The sequence below is a fragment of the Arachis stenosperma genome, chromosome 2 (genome assembly GCF_014773155.1).
Source record: "Arachis stenosperma cultivar V10309 chromosome 2, arast.V10309.gnm1.PFL2, whole genome shotgun sequence".
Lineage (NCBI taxonomy): Eukaryota > Viridiplantae > Streptophyta > Magnoliopsida > Fabales > Fabaceae > Arachis > Arachis stenosperma.
Genome location: NC_080378.1, coordinates 78,422,847 through 78,441,917, shown reverse-complemented (window position 1 = coordinate 78,441,917; position 19,071 = coordinate 78,422,847). Strand labels below are relative to the sequence as shown.

At 39.1% G+C, this 19,071-nt stretch overlaps 1 protein-coding gene across 1 annotated transcript; it reads left to right on the top strand.

The window, feature by feature from the left end:
- Positions 1-9,764: 9,764 nt before the first annotated feature.
- Positions 9,765-10,091, top strand: LOC130963038 (uncharacterized mitochondrial protein AtMg00820-like). Its single transcript, XM_057889186.1, has one exon. It carries the CDS (start codon positions 9,765-9,767, stop codon positions 10,089-10,091), a length of 327 nt encoding a protein of 108 aa, XP_057745169.1.
- Positions 10,092-19,071: the final 8,980 nt, after the last annotated feature.

Here is a 19,071-nt window from a genome sequence, read left to right as displayed (position 1 = left end):
ACTCAATTTTTGAGGTGGAAAGAACTTTGCCAAGAAGGCATTGACTAGCTTTTCCCATGAGTCCAGGCTTTCTTTAGGTTGTGAGTCCAACCATGTCCTAGCTCTGTCTCTTACAGCAAAAGGGAATAGCATAAGTCTGTAGACTTCAGGGTCAACCCCATTAGTCTTGACAGTGTCACAGATTTGCAAGAACTCAGCCAAAAACTGATGAGGATCTTCCAATGGAAGTCCATGGAACTTGCAATTCTGTTGCATTAGAGAAACTAATTGAGGCTTAAGCTCAAAGTTGTTTGCTCCAATGGCAGGGATAGAGATGCTTCTCCCATAAAAGTCGGGAGTAGGTGCAGTAAAGTCACCCAGCACCTTCCTTGCATTGTTTGCATTATTGTTGTTTTCGGCTGCCATGTCTTCTTCTTTGAAGATTTCTGTTAGGTCCTCTGTAGAGAGTTGTGCCTTAGCTTCTCTTAGCTTTCGCTTCAAGGTCCTTTCAGGTTCAGGGTCAGCTTCAACAAGAATGCCTTTGTCTCTGCTCCTGCTCATATGAAAGAGAAGAGAACAAGAAAATATGGAATCCTCTATGTCACAGTATAGAGATTCCTTGAGGTGTCAGAAGAACAGAAAAATAGAAGAAAGAGGTAGAAGAATTCGAACTTAATCAGATAGAGTTCAAATTGTGCATTGAGAAGGAGTGGTACTCCATAAATAGAAGGATGTGGGAAGAGGGGAAGAGAATTTTCGAAAATTAATTAAGAAGTTTTTTTTTTAAAAAATCATTTTGAAAAATTGATTGATAATTTTCGAAAACTCAAAGTGGAAAAAGAATCAAGTGAGTTTTGAAAAAGATTTTGAAATTAGAAGTGAAAAAGATTTGATTGAAAACTATTTTGAAAAGGATGAGTTTAAGAAGATTTGATTGGTTTTTTTTTTTTTAAAAAATATGTGATTGAGAAGATATGATTTGAAAACAATTTTAAAAAGATTTGATTTTAAAAATTAATAACTTGGCTATCAAGAAAAGATATGATTCAAACATTAAACCTTTCTCAACAGAAAAGGCAACATACTTGAAATGTTGAATCAAATTATTAATTGATAGCAAGTATCTTTGAAAAAGAAAAGAAATTGATTTTTGAAAACATTTGATTGAAAAGATATGATATGAAAAAGATTTGATTTTGAAAAACTTTGAAAACTTGAAAAAAATTAATTTGAAAACAGAATCCTCCCTCTTGTGCCATCCTGGCGTTAAACGCCCAGAATGGTGCACATTCTGGCGTTTAACGCCCAATGCACTACCTTTTTGGGCGTTAAACGCCCAACCAGGCACCCTGGCTGGCGTTTAAACGCCAGTCTGTCCTTCTTCACTGGGCGTTTTGAACGCCCAGCTTTTTCTGTGTAATTCCTCTACTGCATGTTCTGAATCTTCAGTTTCCTGTACTATTGACTTGAAAATAGAACCAAGATCAAATAAACAATGCATGCAAGACACCAAACTTAAAATTAGACACTAGACTCAAACAAGAAACATAAAATATTTTTGGTTTTTATGATTTTGAAATTTTTTTTTGTGTTTTTTCGAAAATTATATGGAAATAGAAAATAAAAGTTTCAAAATTCTTAATTTGGATTCCAGGAATCATTGCAATGCTAGTCTAAGACTCCGGTCCAGGAATTAGACATGGCTTCACAGCCAGCCAAGCTTTCAAAGAAAGCTTCGGTCCAAAACACTAGACATGGCCAATGGCCAGCCAAGCCTTAGCAGATCATTGCTCCAATAGCAAGATTGATAGAGATCAACAAGCTCTTGTGATGATCAGTTGAAACCTCGGTCCAATAAGATTAGACATGGCTTCTCAGCCAGCCAGACTTTAGCAGATCATCATGAAACACTAGAATTCATTCTTAAGAACTCTGAAGAAAAATACCTAATCTAAGCAACAAGATGAACCGTCAGTTGTCCATACACGAAACAATCCCCGGCAACGGCGCCAAAAACTTGGTAGCGCGAAATTGTGATCAATACTTTTCAAAACTCAAATAATCCCCGGTAATGAATCCAAAAACTTGGTGTTCAATACCATGGCATAAACACAACTTCGCACAACTAACCAGCAAGTGCACTGGGTCGTCCAAGTAATAAACCTTACGCGAGTAAGGGTCGATCCCACGGAGATTGTTGGTATGAAGCAAGCTATGGTCACCTTGTAAATCTTAGTCAGGCAGACTCAAATGGGTATAGTGATAAACGAATAAAACATAAAGATAAAGATAGAGATACTTATGTAATTCATTGGTAGGAACTTCAGATAAGCGTATGAAGATGCCTTCCCTTCCGTCTCTCTGCTTTCCTACTGTCTTCATCCAATCCTTCTTACTCCTTTCCATGGCAAGCTTATGCAAGGGTTTCACCGTTGTCAGTGGCTACCTCCCATCCTCTCAGTGGAAATGTTCAACGCACCCTGTCACGGCACGACTATCCATCTGTCGGTTCTCGATCTGGCCGGAATAGAATCCAGTGATTCTTTTGCGTCTGTCACTAACGCCCCGCCCTCAGGAGTTTGAAGCATGTCACAGTCATTCAATCATTGAATCCTACTCAGAATACCACAGACAAGGTTAGACCTTCCGGATTCTCTTGAATGCCGCCATCAGTTCTTGCCTATACCACGAAGACTCTGATCTCACGGAATGGCTGGCTCGTTTGTCAGGCGAGCACTCGGTTGTCAGGCGATCAACCATGCATCGTGTATCAGGAATCCAAGAGATAAACATTAGAGCCTTGTTTGCTTGTAGAACAGAAGTGGTTGTTAGGCACTCGTTCATAAGTGAGAATGATGATGAGCGTCACATAATCATCACATTCATCATGTTCTTGGGTGCAAATGAATATCTTAGAACAAGAACAAGCGGAATTGAATAGAAGAACAATAGTAATTGCATTAATACTCGAGGTACAGCAGAGCTCCACACCTTAATCTATGGTGTGTAGAAACTCTACCGTTGAAAATACATAAGAACAAGGTCTAGGCATGGCCGAATGGCCAGCCTCCCAAAGTGATCAAAAGATCTTAAGAACAAAAGATTCCAAAGATCAGAAGATGAAAATACAATAGTAAAAGGTCCTACTTATAGAAAACTAGTAGCCTAAGGTTTACAAAGATGAGTAAATGACATAAAAGTCCACTTCCGGGCCCACTTGGTGTGTGCTTGGGCTGAGCAATGAAGCATTTTCGTGTAGAGACTCTTCTTGGAATTAAACGCCAGCTTTTATGCCAGTTTGGGCGTTTAACTCCCATTTTGGTGCCAGTTCCGGCGTTTAACGCTGGAATTTCTAAAGGTGACTTTGAACGCCGGTTTGGGCCATCAAATCTTGGGCAAAGTATGGACTATCATATATTGCTGGAAAGCCCAGGATGTCTACTTTCCAACGCCGTTGAGAGCGCGCCAATTGGCTTCTGTAGCTCCAGAAAATCCACTTTGAGTGCCGGGAGGTCAGAATCCAACAGCATCTGCAGTCCTTTTCAGTCTCTGAATCAGATTTTTGCTCAGGTCCTTCAATTTCAGCCAGAAAATACCTGAAATCACAGAAAAACACACAAACTCATAGTAAAGTCCAGAAAAGTGAATTTTAACTAAAAACTAGTAAAAATATACTAAAAACTAAACCAAATATACTAAAAACATACTAAAAACAATGCCAAAAGCGTACAAATTATCCGCTCATCAGGCAACCCTATTTTATCTATCTAATTTTTATTTTATTTTATTTTATTGTTATTTTGTGTTTTATTAGGTACATGATCATGTGGAGTCACGAAAAAAATATAAAAATTAAAAACAGAATAAAAAACAGCAGAAGAAAAATCACACCCTGGAGGAAGGACAGACTGGCGTTCAACGCCAGTAAGGAGCATCTGGCTGGCGTTCAACGCCAGAACAGAGCATGAATCTGGCGTTGAACGCCAGAAACAAGCAACATCCTGGCATTTGAATGCCAAGAATGTGCCTAGAGAAAAAGCTGGCGCTGAACACCAGTAACAAGCATGAAACTGGCGTTCAACGCCAGAAACATGTTACATATGGGCGTTGAACGCCCAGAATGTGCATCACTCGGCGTTTAAACGCCAGAATGGTGTGCAATGGCATTTTACATGCCTATTTGGTGCAGGGATGGAATTCCTTGACACCTCAGGATCTGTGGACCCCACAGGATCACCTCAGGATCTGTGGACCCCACAGGATCCCCACCTAACATATTCCCACCTTACCTCCTAATCCTATTTTACTCTTCCCAATAAACACTCCTTCCCAAAACCCTTCACCAATCACCTCAATCTCTCTTCCCAATTACCCTCTTCACCATTCACATCCATCCACTCTTCCCCATAAACCCCACCTACCTTCCAAATTCAAATTTTCTTTCCCACCCAATCCCACCCTAAATGGCCGAACCTACCCTCTCCCCTTTCCCTATATATACCCTTCCATTCTACTTCATTTTCACACAACACAACCCCCTCTTCCAGACCTTGGCCGAACCTACACTTACCCTTCTCCTCCATATTCTCTTCTTCTTCTTCTTCTTCTCTTCTTTCTTCTCTTGCTCGAGGATGAGCAATATTTTAAGTTTGGTGTGGTCAAAGCACAATCTTTTTTGTTTTCCACTACCATCAATGGCATCTAAGGCCAGAGAATCTTCTAGAAAAGAAAAAGGGAAGACGGAAGCTTCCACCTCCGAGTCATGGAAGATGGAAAGATTCATCTCCAAGAGCCATCAAGACCACTTCTATGATGTTGTGGCAAAGAAGAAGGTGATCCCTGAGGTCCTTTTCAAGCTCAAGAAAAATGAGTATCCGGAGATCCGACATGAAATCCGAAGAAGAGGTTGGGAAGTCCTAACCAACCCCATGCAACAAGTCGGAATCTTAATGGTTCAAGAGTTCTATGCCAATGCATGGATCACTAGGAACCATGATCAAAGTATGAACCCGAGTCCAAAGAATTATCTCACAATGGTTCGGGGGAAATACTTAGATTTTAGTCCGGAAAATGTGAGGTTGGCATTCCACTTGCCCATGATGCAAGGAGATGAACGCCCCTACACTAGAAGGGTCAACTTTAATCAAAGGTTGGACCAAGTCCTTACGGACATATGTGTGGAAGGAGCTCAATGGAAAAGAGACTCCAAAGGCAAGCCAGTCCAACTAAGAAGACTGGACCTCAAGCCTGTGGCTAGAGGATGGTTGGAGTTCATTCAACGCTCCATCATTCCCACTAGCAACCCATCTGAAGTTACTATGGATCGGGCCATCATGATTCATAGCATCATGATTGGAGAGGAAGTAGAAGTTCATGAAGTCATCTCCAATGAATTCTACAAAATAGCCAAAAAGCCCTCCACCATGGCAAGGCTAGCTTTTCCTCACCTTATTTTCCATCTATGTTACTCAGCTGGAGTTATCATAGAAGGAGACATCTCCATTGAAGAGGATAAGCCCATCACCAAGAAAAGGATGGAGCAAGCAAGAGAGACCCTCCACGGTTCTCAAGAGATGCATGAGGAAGCTCATCATCAAGAAATCCCTGAGATGCCTCAAGGGATGCACTTTCCTCCCAACAACTATTGGGAACAACTCAACACTTCCTTAGAAGATTTGAGCCACAATGTGGAACAATTAAGGGTGGAACATCATGAGCACTCTATCATTCTCCATGAAATAAGAGAAGACCAAAGAGCAATGAGGGAGGAGCAACAAAGGCAAGGAAGGGACATAGAAGAGCTTAAGGACATTGTTGGTCCTTCAAGAAGAAGACGCCACTAAGGTGGATTCATTCCTTGTTCTTATTTCTTTCTGTTTTTCGGTTTCTATGTTATGTTTATCTATATTTTGTGTCTCTACTTCATGATCATTAGTATGTAGTAACTATGTCTTAAAGCTATGAATAAAATCCATTAATCCTTCACCTCTCTTAAATGAAATATGCTTTAATTCAAAAGAACAAGAAGTACATGAATTTCGAATTTATCCTTGAATTTAGTTTAATTATATTGACGTGGTGACAATACTTTTTGTTTCCTGAATGAATGCTTGAACAGTGCATATTTTTGATTTTGTTGTTTATAAATGTTAAAACTGTTGGCTCTTGAAATAATAATGAACAAAGAAAAATGTTATTGATGATCTGAAAAATCATGAAATTGGTTCTTGAGGCAAGAAAAAGCAGTGAATAGCAAAAGCTTGCGAAAAAAAAAGAAAAAAAAAAGCAGAAAAAGCCAATAGCCCTTAAAACCAAAAGGCAAGGGTAAAAAGGATCCAAAGCAAAAGAGTGTGCCTAAGAGCTCTGGACACCACTAACTGGGGACTCTAGCAAAGCTGAGTCACAATCTGAAAAGGTTCATCCAATTATGTGTCTGTGGCATTTATGTATCCGGTGGTAATACTGGAAAACAAAATGCTTAGGGCCACGGCCAAGACTCATAAGTAGCTGTGTTCAAGAATCAACATGCTTAACTAGAAAAGTCAATAACACTATCCAAAATTCTAAGTTCCTAGAGAAGCCAATCATTCTAAAACTTTAAAAGAAAAAGTGAGATGCCAAAACTGTTCAGAAGCTAAAAGCTACAAGTCCCGCTCATCTAATTAGAATTAATATTCATTGATATTTTGGAATTTATAGTATATTCTCTTCTTTTTATCCTAATTGATTTTTAGTTGCTTGGGGAAAAGCAACAATTTAAGTTTGGTGTTGTGATGAGCGGATAATTTATACGCTTTTTGGCATTGTTTTTAGGTAGTTTTTAGTAAGTTCAAGCTACTTTTAGGGATATTTTCATTAGTTTTTATGTTAAATTCACATTTCTGGACTTTACTATGAGTTTGTGTGTTTTTCTGTGATTTTAGGTAATTTCTGGCTGAAATTGAGGGACTTGAGCAAAACTCTGAAAAAGGCTGACAAAAGGACTGCTGATGCTGTTGGAATCTGACCTCCCTGCACTCGAAATGGATTTTCTGGAGCTACAGAACTCCAAATGGCGCGCTCGCAACGGCGTTGGAAATTAGACATCCAGAGCTTTCCAGCAATATATAATAGTCCATACTTTATTCGGGAATTGACGACGTAAAGTGGCGCTCAACGCCAAGTACATGCTGCTGTTTGGAGTTAAACGCCAGAAACACGTCATAACCCGGAGTTGAACGCCAGAAACACGCTATAACTCGGCGTTCAACTCTAGGAAAAGCCTCAGCTCGTGGATAGATCAAGCTCAGCCCAAGCATACACCAAGTGGGCCCCGGAAGTGGATTTATACATCAATTACTTACTCATGTAAACCCTAGTAGCTAGTCTAGTATAAATAGGATAATTTACTATTGTATTAGACATCTTTTGATCACTTTAGATCTAAGGAACATCTGTGGGTGCATAGTCCTTAGACCATGGGGGCTGGCCATTCGGCCATGCCTGAACCTTTCACTTATGTATTTTCAACGGTGGAGTTTCTACACACCATAGATTAAGGGTGTGGAGCTCTGCTGTACCTCAAGTTTCAATACAACTACCATTACTTTATATTCAATTCTCTTTTATTCTTATTCTAAGATATACGTTGCACTTCAACTTGATGAATGTGATGATCCGTGACACTCATCATCATTCTCACCTATGAACGCGCGTGATTGACAACCACTTCCATTCTACTCTAGGCTGGGCGCATATCTCTTAGATTCCCCAATAGAATCTTCGTGGTATAAGCTAGATAGATGGCGGCATTCATGGAAATCCAGAAAGTCTAACCTTGTCTGTGGTATTCCGAGTAGGATTCCGGTATTGAATGACTGTGACGAGCTTCAAACTCCTGAAGGCTGGGCGTTAGTGACAGGCGCAAAAGAATCAAGGGATTCTATTCCAACCTGATTGAGAACCGACAGATGATTAGCCGTGCTGTGACAGAGCATTTGGACCATTTTCACTGAGAGGATGGGATGTAGCCATCGACAAGGGTGATGCCTCCAGACGATTAGCCATACAGTGACAGCGCATAGGACCATTTTCCCGAGAGGATGAAAAGTAGCCATTGACGACGGTGATGCCCTACATACAGCTTGCCATAGAAAGGAGTAAGAAGGATTGGATGAATGTAATAAGAAAGTAGAGATTCGAGAGGATTCTAGCATCTCCACACGCCTATCTGAAATTCCCACCATGGAATTATATGAGTAACTATTTACTATTTTATTTTCTATTTATTATTAATTTTCGAAACCCATAACCATTTAATCTGCCTAACTGAGATTTACAAGGTTACCATAGCTTGCTTCATACCAACAATCTCTGTGGGATCGACCCTTACTCACGTAAGGTATTACTTGGATGACCCAGTACACTTGCTGGTTAAGTTGAACGGAGTTGTGTCCACACATAGTTGAAAAAGCAATGAATTTTACAAAATACAATAACAAAGGAATCACAATTTCGTCCACCAATCATGATGAGGCTTGTGACATTTGTCATCTTTCTAAGCAAAAGAAACTTTCATTTTCTCAAAGTTTTAACAAAGCCAATGCAAGTTTTGATTTATTACACTTTGATATTTGGGTCCGTTTCGACAAAATTCTATTCATAATCATAAAATTTTTTTTACTATTATTGATGATTTTAGCCGCTTTACATGGGTTACTTTATTGAAATCAAAAGGAGAAGTGCAAAAGCAAATAAAAAATTTTATTACTTTAATTGAAACACAATTAAACTCCAAAGTCAAAACTATTCGTTCTGATAATGGACCAGAATTTATTTTACCTGATTTTTATGCTTCAAAAGGCATTATTCATCAGCGTAGTTATGTTGAAACTCCTCAACAAAATGGAAGGGAAGAACGCAAGCATCAACACATTTTGAATATAGCTCGTGCTCTTATGTTTCAATCTAATTTACCATCATCTTTTTGGTCTTATGATGTTAGACATGCTGTTTATTTACTTAACAGAGTTCCATCATCCGCAATTAATTTTAAAACACCATTTGAGATTTTATTCAATATCCACCAAATTATCATGACCTTAAAGTTTTTGGATGCTTATGTTTTGTTTCTACCCCAATGGCAAATAGATCAAAATTTGATCCAAGAGCCAAAAAGGCTGTATTTATTGGCTTTCAATATGGTTTTAAAGGATATATTGTTTATATTTTAGAAGATAAAAGAATTGAAATTTCTAGAAACGTGATTTTTTATGAAATGATCTTGCCCTTAGTCACAAAAAATGTCCAATTCCATACACTCAGCCCAACATTGCCAAATACACATTCTCAAAAACAAGATTTAGTTAGTCTCCCAATTGAACCCTCACCTATACCCATTGACCCAACTCCACCTAGTTCTTTATTTTCTCCAACAACCTCTCCTTCTTTCTCACTATCGTTTCCTAACCAAGTTGAACCCATGACCACCGAATCACTTTCAACACTAAACACCAGTCCACCATCACCTTCTCATCCCCCGTCACATTCTTCACCACCTGAGCAACCCCATCCTCGTCATTCCGACCGGCCTCGCCGACCTCCAGCATATCTCTCTGATTACTTGTGTAATTCCTCTCTCATCTCTACAAATCAATCTCCCTCAAAGTGCAAGTATCCTTTATCTTTAGTCATGTCTTTCTCTTCTCTTTCATCTTCACATAAAATGTTTTTTTTTATCTCTACATTCTGACGTTGAGCCAAAGTCTTTTAAGGATGCCAATAAACACTCTAATTGGCATAGTGCTATGAAAGATGAGTTGGATGCTCTTGAGCTGAACAAAACTTGGCGTCTTGTTGATTGCCCAGCAGAGGTTAAGCCGGTAGGCTGTAAATGGGTCTATCGCATCAAATGCAAGCCTGATGGTTCAGTTGATCGATATAAAGCACGTCTTGTGGCTAAATGGTTTACTCAAACTGAAGGTGTTGATTTCTTGGAAACTTTCTCCTCTGTTGTCAAGCCTGCCACCATAAGATTAGTTTTGGCATTGGCCTTTATGAAGCATTGGCCCATACATCAGTTGGATGTCAATAAGCTTTTTTACATAGGGATCTTTCTGAGGATGTTTATATGACTCTGCCACCCGGATTTCCATCTCCTCAACCGAATTAATGCTGTAAGCTACTAAAGTCACTGTATGGTTTACGACAATCTAGTCGTATGTGGTATGACAAATTTTCTCATCTTTTGCTATCTCATGGATATCAGCAGACCTCATCTGATTATAGTCTATTTGTTAAATTCATTGGTGATCAAATTTCTATCCTTTTAGTCTATGTTGACGACATTGTTCTCACTGGTAATTCCATTTCTGAACTTGCTGCCATTAAGTCTATTTTGCACCAACACTTCCGAATTAAAGACTTGGGCCCATTAAAATATTTTTTGGGTATTGAGGTTGCTCAATCAGAGAAGGGAATTTGCTTATCTCAGAGAAAATATTGTCTTGATCTTTTGGAGGATTTTGGTTTATTAGGTGCTAAACCTGCCTCTGTTCCAATGGATAGTACCACAAGACTATCAAGACAAAAGTCTCCTGCTATCTAACCCTTTTGTATATCGCAGTTTGGTTGGCCATCTTATCTATCTCACCACTACTCGACCGGCCATCATGTATGCCACTCAACAATTAAGTCAATTCATGTCATCTCCTACTGAATCTCATCTTTAAGCTGCCAAGCATGTGTTACGATATCGGAAAACTAGTCCCGGCAAAGGACTTTTCTTTCCAAAGGAATCAGAAATTCAGTTTCTTGGCTTCAGCAACTCTAATTGGGCCAGATGTCCTGACACTCGGCAATCTTTAACAGGTTATTGTTTCTTCTTAGGTAGTTCTTTAGTCTCTTGGCAGACCAAGAAACAAACCACTGTTACTCGCTCATCCACAGAAGCAGAATATCGTGGACTTGCCAACACAACTTGTGAACTTCAATGGATACTATATGCCCACCAGTTTTAATAATCCGAGTACTCTTCATATTGCTACAAACCCAGTTTTTTATGAACGGACCAAACATTTAAAGGTTGATTGTCACTTGGTTCAACAAAAAGCTCAAGTTGGAGTGATGAAACTTCTCCCAATTCCCTCTTCTGGGTAACTAGCTGACATCTTCACCAAGCCTTTGTCTCCTCAACCCTTCCATCTTAATCTGAATAAGCTTAGTGTTCTTGACATCTTTCATCCTTCAGCTTGCGGGGGCGTATTAAACCACTCTTCCACCTTAGCCCATGACAACAATAAAAGATACCTCACGGCCCACAAATTTAGCCCAACAGAATACATAAATTCAATTTTAGTCTTTATCTTATCTTATAGTTATCTTTATCTTTATCTCTATTTGATCTTTATTTAATTTTATCTTTCATAGGTCAATGCTCTATATATACTTAGTTTTACCTTCATAGTTTACAATTCAATTCAATCAATTAACAATCAATAAAAATTCGCATTCTTTTTTTTCTTATTCTTTAACAATTTTATCAGATACAGAATTCGCTACATCCTGTGACGATTTCTGAAGGAGTTGCATGTATGAAAAAATGGCGACACCTGTAGTGGTTTCTTCTCCCAAGCATTGTCTCTTGCTATAGCAAATATGCAAATGAACGATGAATGTGAGCTCTTAATAATAAAGTGATAACTTCATAATTCAAAAAAGTTGAGTTGTTGAGTTTGAATTCAAATGTTAATGTTTTTAGGTTTATTCCATTATGCCTCTAATTATGAGTATAATCGGAGTTATTTGTGTTTTTTATATATCATCATGTTCCATCTTGTTTGATACTTTCACTTGGAACTTTTTCTTTTGATAATGGCCTCAATCTTCTCTCCATTTCGTTTATATACGAATTTTATTTTATTATTTTTTGTATTCTCTTTTCTATTTTAACTTTTATGTTTTTTTGTTCATATGATATATGTTGTTGGTTTTATGAAATTTTTATTCTTTTTTATCTATGAGTTTTTTTATTCTTTAATGTACTCTATTTTTGTTTTGTATAAAAAAATTATTTTTTATTCGACTTTGTAAAATTTGTAATTATAATTATTATATAATACGTTTATTATAAAAATGTTGCATAATATGAATTATGATCCTATCAAAAAAGGATAAAATAAATGAAAAACTAATTATAAGTAACAATAAAATCATAAATAATGAAAATTTATAGTTTAAAATAATACTAAATTAAAGAGTATTGATAGTACTAAAGAAATTATAGAATATTTTTTTATTTGACATTATAAAATTTAGAAAAATTTTCAAATATACCAGTATATTGGTATTTCAGTGATTTTTAACCGTTGATCTTAATTATATATATATTATATATATTTGTTATTATTAAGATCAGCGGTTAAAAATCACTGAACACTTGAAAATTTTCATAAAATTTATAGTACTCTCTTTCCTATTTTTATTTTTATTGTATTCATTTTATTTATATGATAAATAATTTTTATATTATTTTTTTAGTATTATGATTTTTTATGTATATTATTATTTTTATCATTTACTGTTCTTTATGTCTAATATTTTTGTTTTGGTTGAAATTTTTTATTTTTTACTCGGTTCTATAAAATTTATAATTATAATGCTCGTATACTATGTTTTATTATAATTTTTTTATAATATAGATGATGATCCAATTCAAAAATCTCCAAAAAATTATCCGTCTCAAGCGGATTTATAACCGCGAGAGGGTGTCGTAGTTTCTTCATGTAGCCATTCGTTCAGAAACCGCTATAGGGTGTAGCGTACGCCATTTAACGTAAACCGAGATAGGGTGTAGCGATTTACGTGCAATTCTAATTTGCGGGAGGGTGTCACGGTTTCTATAGATTTGTAGAAGTTGTATTTGTGTTTCCATTTTTCAAAAGTTGTAATCTGTTAACATAATTTTTCAAACAATTTAAATAAGTAAATTACCTTTTTATTCTTGTGTTACAATTTAATATATATAATTATATATCTTATTTTAGACTTGGATAAAATTATAACACTTTGATTGATGTAAAATTTTTTATTTGATGATGTTCATACCATGGCCCAACACAATGGTCAGGCCCAATCAATACAAAACGGCCCAAGCCAAAGGGTTGGCCTTCACCGTTCACCCGACCTTCCCAAAGAGGTTGGATTCGACAATAGCTGGCAGATAATACTTATTCAAGTAAGTAACTGTCTCTTTAAATCTCTAACCCACTTCTAGAAGAGATATCCTAACAACCCTAAGATAATGGGACGGTTATCCACCATCAGAAGTGGAACTACACCAACGGTGGTTATTGGATCATCACCTATAAAAACACTGACACACTCAGGTAAACCTAAGTTCCAATATTCTAAAAACCTGCTTAACCCCTTGCTGACTTAGGCATCGGAGTGTCATTGTAGGTACTACCCCCTATTCACCAACACACATACAAATCAGCTCGGACGGAAGCTCCCAAGAGCCAACCAAGTTGGAGTCCATGTTCCTCACCGTTTGGACCCTTGATCCAAGCCCAATCATTCGGTTCTAGGTAAGCCTCAGAACATTGGCGCCGTTACCGGGGAGCCTGGAAGATCAACCAGTGATGGCATACGACCAATAAGAAGATGGACACACCGCATCGGTGTCTGAACAAGAACACTAAGACGCGGTCAACAATGACAGGGCAATAATATCCCTACAAAGAATGGAAGGGCAGCATGGCGAAGGTCCCTCCAACACATAGGGATCAAAAAGGATTTCCTCTGAAGTTCATCAGCTCGGAAAAGATGGACAGCCCCACTCTGCTGACCTAATGGGACTATTACATGGTCATCAAGGTCGGCTAGAGCAGGAGTTGGAACGACAGCGTGAAGCAGAACGAAGCCTAAAGAAAAGCTCTCAAGGCAGGAATCCAATCTCCAAAATAAGGATTCTCACAGAGATCGAGAAGACATCCCATTAGGAGAAGAAGACCCATTCATTGAGGATATCATGAGGGCTAAAGTTCTCAGAAACTTTAAAATTCCTGACATGGACCTATATGACGGGACAACAGACCCGAAGCACCACCTCAATAATTTCAAAAGTCAGATGTATTTAGCTGACGCGTTGGACGCCACTCGCTTTAAGGCTTTTCCGAAAACTCTAACAAAGGCAGCCATGAAGTGGTTTGACAGCCTCCCCCCAAGGTCAGTAACTTGCTTCGATGATCTCTCGCGCAAGTTCCTCGTGCGATTTTCAATTCAAACAGACAAGGTCAAGTATGCTCCTAGCCTACTAGGAGTAAAACAAGAGATAGGAAAACCCTTGAGAGACTACATGAAAAGGTTCAACAAAGCGTGCTTGGAAATTCAAGATTTACCTACTGAAGCAGTAATAATGGGTCTCATTAATGGACTCTAAGAAGGACCTTTCTCCCAATCCATCTCAAAGAGACACCCGACTTCCTTGAGTGATGTACAGGAACAAGTTGAAAAGTACATCAATATGGAAGAAAACGCCAGGTTACGAGAACCTAACTGGCGACTATGGCATCCCAACCAATCAAAAGAAAAGGAGAAGGAGCCCAAGAAAAATGAAGAAATCGGGTCCGAAAGGCCCAAAAGATATCATTCCTACACTCCCCTACGAGTTTCCCTGGTCGATGTTTACAGGGAAATTGTCATACTGAAAAGCTACCTCCCCCGCAAACAATCAAGAACAAAAAGGGAGGAAGCCGCAATGAATACTGTGAGTATCATAAGTTGTATGGACACTCCACTAATGATTGCTACGACCTGAAAAATGTAATAGAGAAATTGGCCAGAGAAGGTCGGTTAGACAGATATCTCATGGAAAGGTTGGACAATCATGGGAAGAGAAAAAGGGACGATGAAGGTCACGGACGAAGAAGTCCACCCCCCACAAACCCCCGAATGACATATACATATGATATCGAGAGGCTTTGTAGGAGGAGGAGTGACCAAATCATCTCAGAAAAGGCATTTGAAAGAAGTTTACCAAGTCAGGAATGAAGGACCCGACCTTCCAACCATTTCCTTCAGCAAAGAAGAGGGACAAGGTATTGTGCCTGGCCATGATGACCCAGTAATAATCACCATGATTCTCGCCAATGCTCATCTACATAGAACTCTGGTGGACTAAGGGAGCTCGGCGGACATCCTGTTCAAACCAACATTTGATAAGTTGGGATTGGACGAGAAAGAGTTAAGGGCCTATCCTAACACTCTCTTTGGATTAGGAGACACTCCCATTAAGCATCGACTTCATCCTCGTCAATGTAGCTTCTGCCTACAATGCCCTAATAGGCAGAATAATCCTAAATCGGCTTAGAGCAGTAGTTTCTACCCCCCATCTCTGCATGAAGTTTCCAACACCGGAAGGGATCGCTACCATCAGAGAAGATCAAAAGTTGGCAAGAAAGTGTTACAATGAAAGCCTTAACCTGAGAGGTAAAGGAAAAGAAGTCAATACGATCGAGTTTGGAGGAGTCCAAGTTAAAGAAGAGCTACGACCACAGCTTGGAGGAAAGACTGAAGAGGTGCAGATCAGACGAGAGGTCGGAAAGAATACCAATATAGGAGCTAGTCTAACGGAAAGACTGAAGCAGAAGCTGACACAACTCCTACAACAAAATTCCAACCTCTTCACCTAGAAAGCTTCTGACATGCCTGGGATAGATCCCGAACTCATGTCACACAGATTGGCTGTTCATCCGGGATCCCGACCTGTCCAACAAAGAAGACGGAAGCTAGGACCTGAGAGGGCTTAAGTGGTCAAAAAACAAGTACAAGCCCTACTGGAAGCAGGCTTTATCAAAGAAGTCAAGCACTCAGCCTGGTTGGCAAACGTGGTGCTAGTCAAGAAACAGAATGGCAAATGGAGGATGTATGTCAACTACACGGACCTTAACAATGCGTGTCCAAAAGACCCATATCCTCTACCAAATATTGATACCCTAGTAGACTCCAGCTCGGGGTATCAATACTTGTCATTCATTGATGCTTACTCGGGGGTATAACCAAATTCCGATGCACAAGCCAGACCAAGAAAAGACATCATTCATCACGCTTAGAGCAAATTATTGCTACGTGGTCATGCCATTTGGAGTAAAAAATGCAGGAGCTACCTATCAAAGGTTGATGAATAAAGTGTTTGCACCCGCACTTGGGAGAGTTAATGAAGTTGTATGTAGACGACATGCTGGCGAAAACTAAGGACGACAACAGCCTCTTGGATGACCTCTCGAAAGTCTTTGCCACCATAAGAGCACACGGGATGAGATTAAATCCCGATAAGTGCGCCTTTGCAGTGGAGGCTGGAAAATTTCTAAGATTCATGCTAACACAAAGGAGGATTGAAGCTAACCCCGGTAAGTGTAGAGTGATGAGCGGATAATTTATACGCTTTTTGGCATTGTTTTTAGGTAGTTTTTAGTAGGATCTAGCTACTTTTAGGGATGTTTTTAGTAGTTTTTATGAAAAATTCATATTTCTGGACTTTACTATAAGTTTGTGTGTTTTTTTGTGATTTCAGGTATTTTCTGCCTGAAATTGAGAGACCTGAGCAAAAATCTGATAGGAGGCTGAAAAAGGACTACAGATGCTGTTGGATTCTGACCTTCCTGCACTCGAAATTTATTTTCTGGAGCTACAGAACTTCAAATGCCGCACTCTCAATTGCATTGGAAAGTAGACATCCAGAGCTTTCCATCAATATATAATAGATGACGCAAATTGGCGTTCAACGCCAACTCCATGCTGTATTCTGGAGTAAAACGCCAGAAACACGTCACAAACCAGAGTTAAACGCCAAAAACACGTTACAACTTGGCGTTTAACCCCAAGAGGAGCCTCTACACGTGTAAAGCTCAAGCTTAGCCCAAGCACACACCAAAGTGGGCCCCAGAAGTGGATTTCTGCACTTAGACTTATTTCTGTAAACCTTAGTAACTAGTTTAGTATAAATAGAACTTTTTATTATTGTATTTTGAGATAGAGGGGGGGGGGGATTAGTCTTTTGATTAATCTCTTGATCAGGTTTGGGGGCTGGCCATTCGGCCATGCCTGGACCTTTATCACTTATGTATTTTCAACGGTGGAGTTTCTACACACAATAGATTAAGGTGTGGAGCTCTGTTGTACCTCGAGTATTAATGCAAAGTACTATTGTTCTTCTATTCAATTCATGCTTATTCTTATTCTAAGATATTCATTCATACTTCAACCTGATGAATGTGATGATCCGTGACACTCATCACTATTCTCACTTATGAACACGGCCTGACAAACACTTCCGTTCTACCTGCGAAAGCTAGAGTGTGTATCTCTTGGATTCTTGACCCACGACGCATGGTTGCCTCGCCTGACAATCGAGCCTCCCATTCCGTGAGATCAGAGTCTTCCTGGTATAAGCTAGAATCCATTGGCAGCATTCTTGAGATCTGGAAAGTCTAAACCTTGTCGGTGGTATTTGGTGCACGAAATTGTGATCATCAATGGCGCCATCAACATGGTACGCTCAATTGCAATCTCAACTCTTTATCACAACTTCGCACAACTAACCAGCAAGTGCACTGGGTCGTCCAAGTAATAAACCTTACGCGAGTAAGGGTCGATCCCACGGAGATTGTTGGTATGAAGCAAGCTATGGTCATCTTATAAATCTCAGTCAGGCGGATTCAAATGGTTATGGGGGATTAATAATTAAAAGATGAATAAAACATAAAATAAAGATAGAGATACTTATGTAATTCATTGGTGAGAATTTCAGATAAGCGTATGGAGATGCTTTGTCCCTTCCGTCTCTCTGCTTTCCTACTGTCTTCATCCAATCCTTCTTACTCCTTTCCATGGCAAGCTGTATGTTGGGCATCACCGTTGTCAATGGCTACAGTCCCGTCCTCTCAGTGAAAATGTTCAATGCGCTCTGTCACAGCACGGCTATTCATCTGTCGGTTGTCGATCATGTCGGAATAGAATCCAGTGATTCTTTTGCGTCTGTCACTAATGCCCCACAATCGCGAGTTTGAAGCTTGTCACAGTCATTCAATCCTTGAATCCTACTCGGAATACCACAGACAAGGTTTAGACTTTCTGGATTCTCAAGAATGCCGCCATCAATTCTAGCTTATACCACGAAGATTCTGATTAAGGAATCCAAGAGATAAACATTCAAGCCTTGTTTGCATGTAGAACAGAGGTGGTTGTCAGGCACGCGTCCATAAGTGAGAATGATGATGAGCGTCACATAATCATCACATTCATCATGTTCTTGGGTGCGAGTGAATATCTTAGAACAAGAATAAGCTGAATTGAATAGAAGAACAATAGTAATTACATTAATACTCGAGGTACAGCAGAGCTCCACACCTTAATCTATGGTGTGTAGAAACTCCATCGTTGAAAATACATAAGTGATAATGGTGATCATTGGCTTCGGCCCCAGAGAGGGAACCAGAAGAACCAAGATGAAAATACAATAGCAAAAGGTCTTATTTATAGAGAACTAGTAGCTTAGGGTTTACAGAAATGAGTAAATGACATAAAAATCCACTTCCGGGCCCACTAGGTGTGTGCTTGGGCTGCGCATTGAAGCTTCTATGTGTAGAGACTTTTCTTGGAGTTAAACGCCAGCTCTTGTGCCAGTTTGGGCGTTTAACTCCCACTTCTGTGCCAGTTCCGGCGTTAAACGCCGGGAATTCTTGAGCTGATTTGGAATGACGGTTTGGGCCATCAAATCTCGGGCAAAGTATAGACTATTATATATTGCTGGAATGCCCAAGATGTCTACTTTCCAACGCAATTGAGAGCGCGCCAATTGCTCTTCTGTAGCTCCAGAAAATCTACTTCGAATGCAGGGAGGTCAGAATCTAACAGCATCTGCAGTCCTTTTCAGCCTCTAAATCAGATTTTTGCTCAGTTCCCTCAATTTCAGCCAGAAAATACCTGAAATCACAGAAAACACACAAACTCATAGTAAAACCCAAAAAAGTGAATTTTAACTAAAAACTAATAAAAATGTAATAAAACTAACTAAAATATACTCAAAACACACTAGAAACAATGCCAAAAAGC